Consider the following 13037-nt stretch of genomic DNA (forward strand, 5'->3'; position numbering starts at 1 on the left):
ACTGACTGGTCTGTAATTGCCAGGGATTTCGCTATTGCCCTTCTTGAAAAGAGGAACAACATTCACCTCCCTCCAGTCCTCTGGTATGACTCCCGTGGAGAGTGAGCAGGTAAAGATCTTTGCCAGCGGCTTAGCAACCTCCTTTCTCGCTTCCCGGAGCAGCCTAGGGTAAATCTGGTCTGGCCCTGGGGACTTATCAATCTTAATGTTTTCCAAAATTTCCAGCACATCTATTTCATCAATCTTGATCTGGTCAAGACCGTATCTCAGCTCCTCAAAGTTCTCATTCACAACAAGGTCCATTTCCTTACTGAAAACTGAAGCAAAAAACTCATTTAGGGCTTCCCCTATCTACTCAGACTCCACGGACAAGTTCCCTACGCTATCCCTGATCAGTTCTACCTTCTCCCTGATCATTCTCTTATTCCTCACGTACAAGTAAAATGTCTTTGGGTTCTTCCTAATCCTATTTGCCAAGTCTTTTTTGTGCCCCCTTCTGCTTCTCCTCAGTCCGTTTCTGAGCTCCTTTCTAGTAAGCCTGTAATCCTCTAAAGCTGTGCTAGATCCTTGCTTCCTCTGCCTTACATAAGCTGCCTTCTTCCTTTTGAGAGAAGGTCCTCTGTTCTCATCATCCAAGGTTCCTTAATCTTACCCCTTCTTACCTGTCTGAGAGGAACAAATTCATGTATCACTTGCAACAACTGCACCTCAAACAGTCTCCACATGTCTGTTGTGCCCATTCTGTGGAACAACTGTTCCCAATCTGTACTTCCCAACTCCTGTCTGATAGTGTCATAATTTCCTTTTCCCCAATTAAATAACTTCCCTCAGTAACTGCTCCTTTCCCTCTCCAAAGCTATGATAAATGTTAGACAGTTGTGATCACTGTCACCAAAGTGTTGTCCCACCATGAGATCTGATACCTGTACTGGCTCATTGCCGAGCACCAAATCCAAAATGGCCTCTCCCCTCATCGGTAGTGCTTTGACTGCTAACAGTTCTGGATAGCCATTTGACTGCTCACTGTATATAGTGTGAATAAATGTGAGTACTTTTGGAAAAACAATTACATGCTAAACCCTGGGACTTTCAAAACCTCTCATTTGCACATACCTTGAAGGGACTAATCCTCATTTTATCTGATTTGATCATGTGCTGCAGTTCCACAGAGTGACCACCAGGTAGCAATAGAGGCTCATGATTATATGGAACCGGTGTTGTGAGGACTGATTTGATCTGTGTCTTAAGGAATTCTCACACTCAGGACTACAGAGATCCTTCTGTTCAGTGATAGTATTTTGTGCAGATTGCTAACTGTTCTTGATTTTGTCTAGAACCGGTAGAGGAACAGGACGGGCCCATCAACTTTGTCAGTGAGTCAGTGCTTGTCTCCCTCAATATCTGTGAAGTTGTGAATGCTTTTCACCATTACCAGTGAATACACCAACTTCCAACACAACACTGCAGTTCCACTCGGTCAGCACTGGGTAGCGCTAGAGGCTCAGAAACAGAAAATGGGAGCAGGAGGAGGCCATTTGGCCCATTCAGTTTGCTCCATCTTTCAATATGATCATGGCTGACCATCCAATTCAATACCCTGTTCCTGCTTTCCCCTTCTTCTCCTTTTATCCCTTTAGCCCCAATATCTAATTCCTCTTCGAAATCATGCAATATTTTGGCCTTGAATTCCACCGGCCCACCGCTCTCTGGGTGAAGACATTTCTCGTCATCTCGGTGAATCCGATCCTAACCACTTCACCCTCTCCTCCTGCACCAGTCCCACCATCCCGACAATCTGGTAACCCTTAGGTCCACTCCCTCGAGAGAGAGAACATCCTACCTCAGATAAGGAGACCAAACCTGCACAATCAATAACCCCAATGTGTCTTCAACAGGAGCCTGTACAATGGCAGCAAAACCACCCCTGCTCCTCTACTTGAATTCTCTCATTCCAAAGGCCACTGTACCATTTATCGTTTTTACTACCTGTTGCACCTCTGTGCTTATCTTCAGTGACTGGTGTTTGAGTTACACATTCCCCTCTCACAGTTTGGTGCCATTCAGATTATCTGCTTTTCTGTTTGCCAACCAAAGAGGATAACCTCACATTTATCCATCTGACATGCATTTTCCCACTTATCTAACTTACACAAATCACACTGCAACATCTCTGTATCCTCTTCACAGCTCACCCTCCCACCCAGCTTTGTCTTACCTCATTTTAGATTGTACAAAACCACCAAAAACTGTGCTGTCAGAACTAATCTGATCTGTTTTTTGTTTTAAAAGTGTCCTCCCACTCAGGAACACAGACATCCTTCTGTACAAAGATGACTTGTTGTTTTGTACTATTTCGTGCTGATTCTAAATGTTCTCTGTTTTGTTTAGAACCAATTCAGGAACAGAATGGGCCCGTCAAAGTTGATGGTGAGTCAGTGCTTCACTTTCTGTCTAAACAGAGAGTGACTCTTGAGTGCCTCTGAAACTACATTTCCCTAAGTTTCCCCTCACCCTGAACTGGAGACTTTTCAAACTCCCATCTGTGCAGCTTAAGCTGATCCTCACTGGTAGCAGAGAAGTTGCTCTTGGTTTCTCGTCACAATTTCTGACCTGCGTTCACTGTATGTGTAAGTTTGTGTGCACGTGTGTGTGCGCGTGTGTCTGAGTACCTGCATGCGTCTGTGTGTGTGTGTGTATCTGCATGTGTCTGTGTGTGTGCGCCTGCGTGTGTGTGTGTGTGTGTACCTGCATGTATCTGTGTGTGTCCCTGCATGTGTGTGTGTCCCTGCATGTGTATGCATGTGTGCGCGCATGCGTCCACATACCTACATGTATGTGCGCGTGTGTGTACCTGCATGTGTACGTGTGTGCGCGCATGTTTCTGCATACCTGTTTCTGCATATATGTATATATGTGTGTGTACCTGCATGTGTACACATGTGTGCGTGCATGTGTCTGTGTACCTGCATGTGTATGTGTGTGTATGTATAATGTGTGCACCTGTGTGTGCGCATGTGTCTGCGTACCTGCATGTGTATGTGTGTGTGTATAATGTGTGCACATATATGTACACTAGTGGATACTTCAGCAAGATGATGCCCCTAGGTAGGAACCTTGCTACACTGCAGTACACAGTGTGGGCAATATGGTTAAAACCCAGGAGGTCAGATTTGCACTGTTTGGTTGGTGGTGACTAGAAAAGCCTTGCCTGTGATGCCCACCATGTTCAAATAGCCTGTCATCATCTACTATCCCCTCCACTGGCAACCCTGCCTTGAGGTGTGAATGGGAAAATAAGTGACTAAGTTTAAGGTGGCTTTACAAACAGGGTCTGACCAGAGAGTTGTTTAATTCTTTCCTTTACACTGTGTGACGTGAGCATCTCACTCTCAGAGTGATGTGAAGAGTTTAGAAAGGGTGCAGGAAGGATTGACAAGAATTATTAAAGGAACAGCAGATTTCAGTCACATGAAGAGACTGGAGAAGCTGGCCTTGGAGGTGAGAAAGTTAGATTAGATTAGATTAGATTTCTTACAGTGTGGGAACAGGCCCTTCGGCCCAACCAGTCCATGCTGATCCTCCGAAGAGTAACCCACCCAGGACCATTTCCCTCCTAACACTAACACTGTGGGCACTTTAGCATGGCCAATTCACCTGACCTGCACATCTTCGGATTGTGGGAGGAAACCGGAGCACCCAGAGGAAACCCACGCAGATACGGGGAGAATATGCTCGAGAGGCAATTTGATGGAAGTCACGAGGGGTTGGACGGAGTAAATGGAAAGAAACTGTTTCCAACAATGAGAGGATTGAGAAGCAGGAAATAAATAGTAAGATAATTGAGAAATGACACAACAAGGAAGCGATGGGTAATGAGGGTCAGGATCAGAAATGCACAAGGTGGGAGTGTACAATAGGCAGATTCCATCATGATCCTCAGAAGGGACTGGGAGAATTGCCTGAAGATAGGAATTTTGCTGGGGTATCAGGCAGGGGTGTTGGACTGGCCTGAGTACTTCCCACAGAGTGGGTTAATAATGCCACTAAACATCAAGGACCAAGGGTTCTGGGCGGCACGGTGGCACAGTGGTTAGCACTGCTGCCTCACAGCGCCAGAGACCCGGGTTCAATTCCCGCCTCAGGTGACTGTCTGTGTGGAGTTTGCACATTCTCCTCGTGTCTGCGTGAGTTTCCTCCGGGTGCTCCGGTTTCCTCCCACAGTCCAAAGATGTGCAAGTCAGGTGAATTGGCCATGCTAATTTGCCCATAGTGTTAGGTAAGGGGTAAATGTAGGGGTATGGGTGGGTTGCACTTCGGCGGGTTGGTGTGGACTTGTTGGGCCGAAGGGCCTGTTTTCACACTGTAATGTAATCTAATCTAATGGTTTGATTCAGATGGTTATTGTCTGGCACTTGTGTGTCACACGCGTTCCTTGCTACTTGTCTGTCCAGGTCTTGCTGCCTTATGGACATGGACTGTTTCAATATCTGCAAAGTTGTGAATGGTGCTGGTGAATGTCCAATTACTAGTGAATATGTCAACTTCTAACATTACTCTGCAGTTCCACTGGGTCACCACCTGGTAGCAGTAGGGACTCATGATTTTGGCTTGTACAGGTTCAGATATTGTCGGAAGTGATTTGATCGGTGTCTTAAAGTGTCCTCATGCTCAGGAATACAGAGATCCTGCTGTTCTAAGATAAATTCTTGTTACAATATTTAGTTCTGTTTGCTAACTGTTGCCTATTTTGTTTAGGAAGAGTTAAGGAACAGCATGGGCCCATCAGAGCTGTTGGTGAGTCAACGCTTGTCTCTCTTTTGAGTCTCATTGGAGTGTTCCCAATAGTTTAGCAGCTCATTGGCCAGTTACTGCCCAATGGAAGGTGGGTACAGAAGGCTATGGAAGCCTACAGCTTAGGCTTGCAGTTAGTCTCCCCACAATACCAACAGAACTGGGAGCAGGGAGAGATGGACCCGAAAGCAGCTGGGGTTTCTGATCATTGTTCAATGATGCTGCTGGACTATGAGCATCAAATGAGGGCAGGATCAGTCACACATGAGGTGCCTTTAAGTTAAAAACCTCCAACAGTTTTGGTTGCTGTGGTACTGAGCATGGACTGGATATGAATCCACTTGCTAAAGTTATCGACCAAAACATATACTGTTTCTCTTCCCTTTCAAACATATCAAAACACCAGATGCCAGTCTTCAGCTAATTCAGTTCACTCCACGTGATATCAAGAAATGGTTGGAGATACTGAATACTGCAATGGCTCTGGGCCCTGACAACATTCCAACAATAGTATTGAAGACTTGTGCTCCAGAACTTGCCGCTCCCCTAGCCAAGCTGTTCACAGTTACAACAACCTGGCAATGTGGAAAATTGCCCAGGTATGTCCTGCACATAAAAGGCAGGACCAATCCAACCCAGCCAATTACTGCCCCATCAGTCTACTCTCGACCATCAGGAAAGTAATGGAAGGTGTCCATCAACAGTGCTATCTAGCAGCACCTGCTCAGTAATATCCTGCTCAGTGACGCCCAGTTTAGGTTCCACCAGGCCACTCAGCTCCTGACCTCAGTACAGCATTGGTCCAAAATGGAAAGAAGAACTGAATTCCAATGGTGAGGTGAGAGTGACAGCCCTTGACATCAAGGCTGCTTTCAACCGAGTGCAGCCCTAGCAAAACTGGAGTCAGTGGGCTTCAGGGGATAAACTCTACACTGGTCGGAGTCATACCAGGCACAAAGGAAGATGTTTGTGGTTGTTGGAGGTCAGTCATCTCAGCTCCAGGACATCTCTACAGGAGTTCCTCAGAGTAGTGTCCTCGGCCCAACCATGTTCAGCTGCTTCATCAGGTCAGAAGTGGGGGTGTTTGCCAATGATTGCTCAATGTTCAGCACCATTCATGACTCCTCAGACACTGAAGCAGGCCAGTTCAAATGCAACAAGATCTGCACAATAGCAAGGCTTGGACTGTCAAATGGCAACTAACATTTGTGCCACACAATTGGCAGGCGATGAACATCTTCAATAAGAGACAATCTAATCACCACCCTTTAACATTCAATGGTGTTACCATCATGGAGTCCCGCACTGTCAATCAACATCCTGGGGGGTTACCACTAACTAGCAACTCAACTGGACTCACCGCACAAACACAGTGGCTACAAGAGCAGGTCAGTGGCTGGGAATACTGCGACGAGTAACTCACCTCCTGACTCCGCAAAGTCTGTCCACCATCTGCAAGGCACAAACCAGGAGTGTGATCGAATATTCCCCACTTACCTGGATGGGCGCAGCCCCAACAACACTCAAGAAGCTTGACACCATCCAGGACAAGGCAGCCCACCTGATGTGGCATCACATCCACAAGGGTCCACTCCCTCCGCCACAATGCACCGTCTACAAGATGCACTGAAGAAATTCACTAAAGCTCCTCAGACAGCATCTTCCGAACCCACGACCACTTCCATCAGAAGGACAAGGGCAACCGAGACATGGGAACACCACCATCTTCGAATTACCCTCCAAGTTGCTCATCATCCTGACTTGGAAACATCTCACTGTTCCTTCACTGTCACTGGGTCAAAATCCTGGAATTCCCTCCCTAATGGCATTTTGGGTCCACAGCAAGTGGACTGCAGCAGTTCAAGAAGGCAGCATCACCACCTTCTCGAGGGGAGCTAGGGACAGGAGTGTTCCCTCACAGCACCAGGAACTGGGGTTCGATTCCAGCCTCGGGCGACTCTCTGTGTGGCGTTTGCACATTCTCCCCGTGTCTGCGTGGGTTTCCTCCGGGTGTTCCAGTTTCCTCCCACAGTCCAAAGATGTGCAGGTTAAGTGAATTGGCCAAGCTAGATTGCCCATAGTGTTCAGGGATGTGTAGGTTAGGTGCATTAGTCGGGAAATATAGAGAAATAGGGTAGGTGAATAGGTCTGGGTGGATTGCTCCTCGGAGAGTCGGTGTAGACTTATCGGGCTGAAGGACCTCTCTCCACACTGTAGGGATTCTAAGAATGGTAGGTGTTGGCATCTCATTGCCACCCTGCACCAGTACAGCCTGTTACACTGCCTTTGGGACTGTGGAGCTTGACGTGCAGTGCATTTGTCTGAAATCTGGTTGATTTCAGGCCATTGGATTATGGGATTTCCTGCCTTTGCTATCCTGGTGCATGCTGGGTACACATGTCAAGAAATTACCCTCTCCCCAAACCTCCCCCATCTCAGAGTTCTACCTGTTTATGTCAAAGGTCCAGGAAATCAGAGGCCAGGGTCATTGGGATTTTCTTTGACAAGTCTCCCGCTGAGCGGGCGAAATGGGGCAAGTGATGATTTGAAGCAATTCTTTGGTATCAGGCAGTTACATGTCAGAGCCTGGCCAGCTGTTACTTGAGCGTAGAGCAGTGCTGCCTTCCTGAGCCCAACAGCCAGCAGACCTCCTGCTGTTGACAGTGAATGAGCTGAGAGACAGAGGGGGTAATGATCCTGAACAATCTCTCTGTTGTTAACAGCAAGGTCGCTCACCACGTGCCCTAGTAAGGATCAGGAATTGAGGCTGTTAAACAAAATAGCGATTTTTACATTTTTTAAAGTTTTTTTTCTCTCTTTGTAGAACCAAGGCAGGACACCAGCCAAGAGGAAACTGTAAAGCGTGAGTAATTTTGTTATACCATCTGACTGGTTAAAAATCACACAACACCAGGTTATAATCCAACAGGTTTGTGTGGAAGCACTAGCCTGCAGAGTGCTGCTCCTTCATCAAGTGGTTGTGGGCATTATGATCCTGTTCACAGAATTTATAGCCAAAGGAGTCCAGTGTCATGGAGATGTGACACAGTAAACAATCTTAGATTAAAACTTTCATTTTTTAGAATGGGATATGCTGGTTTCTGTTCTTTGATATGTAAATCCCAGAACTTCTTTTAAATTACATTCTCAAGATAGCTCGGCTTGTTAAACAATAGGGGTGAGGTCTGTCTGTGTCCCAATGCTATGTCAGACTGACAAAACCTCTGTATAAGTTTTACAGAGTTTTACATGGATTCATGCAGCAAAATAAAATTTAATGTAATTCTGCAAAAACAAATTCACTCCATAAGCTTATATGTAGGAGCGACAGGCTGAGTTTGCGGGTGTGTGTATTGTGAATGCCTTGGAGGATGGTCACCTGTAGGTCCGAAGCCGCTGCAGGCAAGGATGCCCTGAGGCAAGATACATTGGCAAGACTGAGCAGACGCTATGACAATGGATGAATGGACACCGCACAACAATCACCACACAGGAATGTTCCCTTCCAGTCAGGACATTTGGCCTTGGACCTTCAGGTGACCTTCCTCCAAGTTGGACTTCGGGACAGGCAACAATGCAAAGTGGTCAAGCAGAGGCTGAGAGCCAGGTTCGGTACCCATGGGGATGGCCTCAACTGGGATCTTGGGTTTATGTCACACTACAGGTGACCTCACTACACTATACACTCACATGCACAGACAGACAGACACACACACCCCTAAAACTCTCACACCCATGCAGACCCTCCCTCATACACAAGCTGTCTCTCATATGAACACACATACACCCCCCTGCACTTACACCGACACACGCACCCTCTCACACACCCCATCTGACATAGCATTGGGACACAGACAGACTTTAAACCTATTGTTTAAAAAGCTGAGCTATCCTGAGAATTTAATTTAAAAGAAGTTCTGGGATTCACCTCTCGAGCCAGTGTCTGTGTTTCCAGGTTTCACCAGATGTGGGACCGTTGCCTGCTTCCAACAAGGGAACCCTGGGTGAGGCAGGACTGATTGGGGCACATTGGCCAGATGCCTCACCTCTGTTATCGCTGAACAGCATGTGCAACCACCCCCATTCCCCCCTGTCTCCAAGCCCTTCCCACCTCACAGGATGTGGGTACCCTTAGGGCCAGGGCTCCATTGAAAAGGCTGTTGCTACCCGGTGGAACTGAAGGGGTTAGGGGTCCATTGAGAGTTGTATTTATTAAAATTACACTGCTGGCTACATCTCGTTGGAACCTTGTTGACTGTAAAGTAGTTTTGGGCATCCTGAGGTTGTGAAAGGTGCCACGTAAATGCAAAGAGTGAATACTACCTTCATGTAGCAAAGCGCACCACATTTTACTGTGACCCTGCGCTGGAAGAAAGCTCATTCACGTCCCTTCTCTGAGTGGAGCCCCCCTCTCTCACCATCTTCTGCCATGTTGACTCAGAGGCTCTGGGCTGTCTCGAGCCCACTGACTGGGTGACACATGGATCAGCGAGGTGCTTCCTTCAGATACACAACGCAGCTTGGCACGGCTCTTTGCAGTCCCGTGACCTTAGAGCAGAGAATGCTCAAGAGTCTCACTGCCTGCATTGTTCCTTCAGCTTTGCAGGGGTCACTCAGTCGGCTGGACAGCTGGTTTGTGATTCAGCGTGATACCACCAGCGTGGGTTCAATTCCCTCTCCAGGACTGAGGTTGTCATGAAGGACTCTCCTTTTTAACCTCTCCCCTCTCACCTGATGCATGGTGATGCTCAGGTTAAACCACCACCAGTTGTTTCTCTCTAATGAGAGAACAGCCCCTTGGTCTGGTAGGACTTTAGTGACTTTTTGCAATATCCATGACGACATTTAGGGCTATTACCTTGTTTTGTTTAGGGTAACTCAATAACTTTAGCTTAGCAAAGCCCAGAGATTGGAAGCTTTTGAGTAGTTTTTAGAGAAGAGATGACTGTGGCCAAGGATTTGAGAACAGCTAACTTTACAGGGATAAAGTTATTTTTGTAGGGAGTTACTTTGTGCAAATTCCAGACTGGGAGTATTTGGTTCGAAACCAGCAGACTATTAAATGATTAAGACATCTTAAGCTTTCAGTTTTGTGAGTATCCTTGTAAGGTGATTAAAAGAATAACTTTGAACTTCAGAGTTTACTGGACAAAATTGGGAAGAATTAGTTGAGTTGAACAAAAAGAATAGAAATTGTCAAGTTATGGTGCTGAGGAATAGATGAGATGTCATTTCATTTTGTAATTAAGTTATTTTAAACTGATCTATATTTTGATAGCTTTGTTTTATTTTGCCATTTTTTTCTTTCATGGAATTAAATCTGTTTACGTCTCAGTGAATGACCACCACATTAAAATATAAAAACACATGATCTCGCAAACGAGATCTCAATTGTCCAGGGTTACCAATATTTAGGATCATAGCAAAGTTTATTTGTTGGATTCTTTCTGTCCTGTTTTAGATTTCATCTCTCTCCTTGCTTGCAGGCCCTTTCTCCATTCCCAATTCAGATGAATGTATAATATTAGCCATCTCGGTCAACAAAGACTGGAAAATGATTGGCAGAAAGTTGGGGTTGACCGACAATGATATCTGTATCATTGATGCTGACTGTGATATGGAAGGCTTGAAGGAGAAAGCTTACCAGATGTTTCAGAAGTGGATACAGAAGCAGGGGAAACATGCCACTCGACAAGCATTATTCAAGAATCTTAAGATGATGGAGAGGTCCGATGTGGCGATGCACTTGTTGGATGATACTGTGACAGGGTCTTAGACTTGCTGTCTGCCCTCATTTCTGATGAGCTTGTAGAAGACATTTTTAACTCCTTTGTATTTTTGTTTCACATCAAATGGATGTTGAGTCTTGTGTTATAAATTGTGTTACAGCCAAGAGAAGCTTGGAGGGAAATTCCACATAACTTCCAATAAGACATGTGAATGAGGTAAGAAAAAGATGCCATGCTTGCTTGGCCTTAATGGAAGTTTTGTGGAATTTTCCTCCAACCTTCTCTTGGCTGTAAACAGTTTCAAGGAATTGTAATGTTTCAGCTGGCAATAGTCTCTCCTCAGGGAATGTGTTGACCTAGGCCTTGGTACTGCCCCCTGCAACTAGATCCTCAGCTTCCTGACCCACACACCGCAATCGGTGAAGATAGGTAACTGCTCCTCCTCCAGAATAACCCTCAACACTAGGGCCCCCCAAGGATGCATTCTCAACCCCCTATTGTACTCCCTGTAAACCCACGACTGTTTTGCCAAATTCCGAACGAACACCTCTGTAGGTTTGCTGATGACATCACCATGGTAGGGCATCCAACAACAATGAGTCAGAATACAGAAGGGAGATAGAGGCCTTGGTGACATGGTGTAATGAGAACAACCTCTCTCCATGTCGGCAAAACTAAAGAACTGACTTCAGAAAGAACAGAGGGGAACATCCCCCCCCCCCCAATTTTCTCAACAGAACTGAGGTTGAGAGGGTAAAGAGCATTAGGTTCCTTAGAGTAACCGACAATCTGTCTTGGACTTCCCACTTGGATGCGATGGTCAAGAAGGCCATCAAGTGGCTTAGGAAATTCGGCATGTCCGTAAGGATCCTCACCAGCTTTTACAGATGAGACCGTACTGTCTGGGTGCATAACGGCCTGGTACAGCAACTGCTCTGCACAGGACCATAAGAAACTACAGAAGGTTGTATGCACAGCCCAGACCACCACAGAAGCCAGCCTTCCACCCATGGACTCCATTTACATGGTTTGCTGCCATGGAAAGGCAAAGACCCCTCCCACCCCGGTATTGATCTCCAACAACTTCTTCCATCAGGCAGAAGGTACAGAAGCTTGAACACCACACCAACAAGTTCAGGAGCAGCTTCTTCCCTGCTGTTATTATGCTGCTGAATGGACTCTTTAATTAGGTTGAGATAAAGAGCATTAGGTTCCTTAGAGTAACCGACAATCTGTCCTGGACTTCCCACTTGGATGCGATGGTCAAGAAGGCCATCAAGTGGCTTAGGAAATTCGGCATGTCCGTAAGGATCCTCACCAGCTTTTACAGATGAGACCGTACTGTCTGGGTGCATAACGGCCTGGTACAGCAACTGCTCTGCACAGGACCACAAGAAACTACAGAAGGTTGTATGCACAGCCCAGACCACCACAGAAGCCAGCCTTCCACCCATGGACTCCATTTACATGGTTTGCTGCCATGGAAAGGCAAAGACCCCTCCCACCCCGGTATTGATCTCCAACAACTTCTTCCATCAGGCAGAAGGTACAGAAGCTTGAACACCACACCAACAAGTTCAGGAGCAGCTTCTTCCCTGCTGTTATTATGCTGCTGAATGGACTCTTTAATTCAAATAATGTTGATCTTGCTAACTGTGATCTTGCTTTGTGCACCTCCAGTGTAGTGTAACCTGAATGCCTCACTTTATCTAATCACCCTATGATCTGTGTGCCCTTGCTTGCTATGATCTGCCTGTATTGCTCGCAAACAAAGCTTTTCACTGTACTTAGGCACACGTGACAATAAATCAGACACATCAAGGCTGGGACTGCAGAGCATTGTTAGAGATGCTGTCTTTTGGGTGAGATGTCAAATTGGGGCTCTTATCAGTCCTTTCCAATAACAGAAAATATTCCATGGCGTTATTGGGAAAAGGGCAGTGTTGACCCAGTATTGTCGTCAGTATTCCTCCCTCCCTTGATTGAGAGTGGGTCCTTTGTAGATCGATGGCCAGCTTCCACGAGTCAGTACTTCAGAAGGAATCAGTTGGCTGTGAAGCATTTTGGCATGTTCAGTACATAGTGAGGCTCTCGAGAAATGCAAGCCCTTCCTTTTTAGATAGGCGTGCATCGTTTGCTGTATTATATTCACGTCCCCATTTTAAAGTTCTGTTGAGGCACTGAAGGCAGTTGGCCAAGTTTGAGCAGATATTGGCTCCAGCAAGAAACTCAGGACTGGGTGTATTGTGAGGTGCCTTGTTATTCCCTTGTGTAGAATCACGCCTGTGGTCAGGACGCTATCCCGTGATGGTGCAGGTCTCTGAGTGTTCACTGCACTGACACTTTCCTGAGAGTTCCTGGTTGACCTGCTCAGATCAGCCCTTACTCAGAGCCATGCTGTTTTAGTTAGGGAGCAGGTTAACCTTTGCTGCCAAGCGTGGCCATACAGGAGATTGAACATTGGCAGAAGAGATAGGGTTAACACTTCTGAGACCAAAGACCGTAAGAAACAGGATG

The 13037-nt window shown here is 46.4% G+C and overlaps 1 protein-coding gene across 4 annotated transcripts in view; it reads left to right on the forward strand.

Moving 5' to 3' along the window:
• LOC122558516 (receptor-interacting serine/threonine-protein kinase 2-like) overlaps nt 1-11147 on the forward strand; it is a 36609-nt gene extending 25462 nt beyond the window's left edge. For 2 of the 4 annotated variants that reach the window (XM_043707190.1, XM_043707189.1), the window contains exons 9-13: nt 1335-1373; nt 2389-2427; nt 4756-4794; nt 7616-7654; nt 10278-11147. In XM_043707190.1, the coding sequence (XP_043563125.1) occupies nt 1335-1373; nt 2389-2427; nt 4756-4794; nt 7616-7654; nt 10278-10567 (446 nt within the window). In that variant the 3' untranslated portion in view covers nt 10568-11147. The remainder of the gene's footprint in view (nt 1-1334; nt 1374-2388; nt 2428-4755; nt 4795-7615; nt 7655-10277) is intronic. The other 2 variants (XM_043707192.1, XM_043707191.1) reach the window with 2 other exon arrangements.
• Nucleotides 11148-13037: the final 1890 nt, after the last annotated feature.

Source organism: Chiloscyllium plagiosum, chromosome 17 (assembly GCF_004010195.1).
Source record: "Chiloscyllium plagiosum isolate BGI_BamShark_2017 chromosome 17, ASM401019v2, whole genome shotgun sequence".
Taxonomy (NCBI): domain Eukaryota; kingdom Metazoa; phylum Chordata; class Chondrichthyes; order Orectolobiformes; family Hemiscylliidae; genus Chiloscyllium; species Chiloscyllium plagiosum.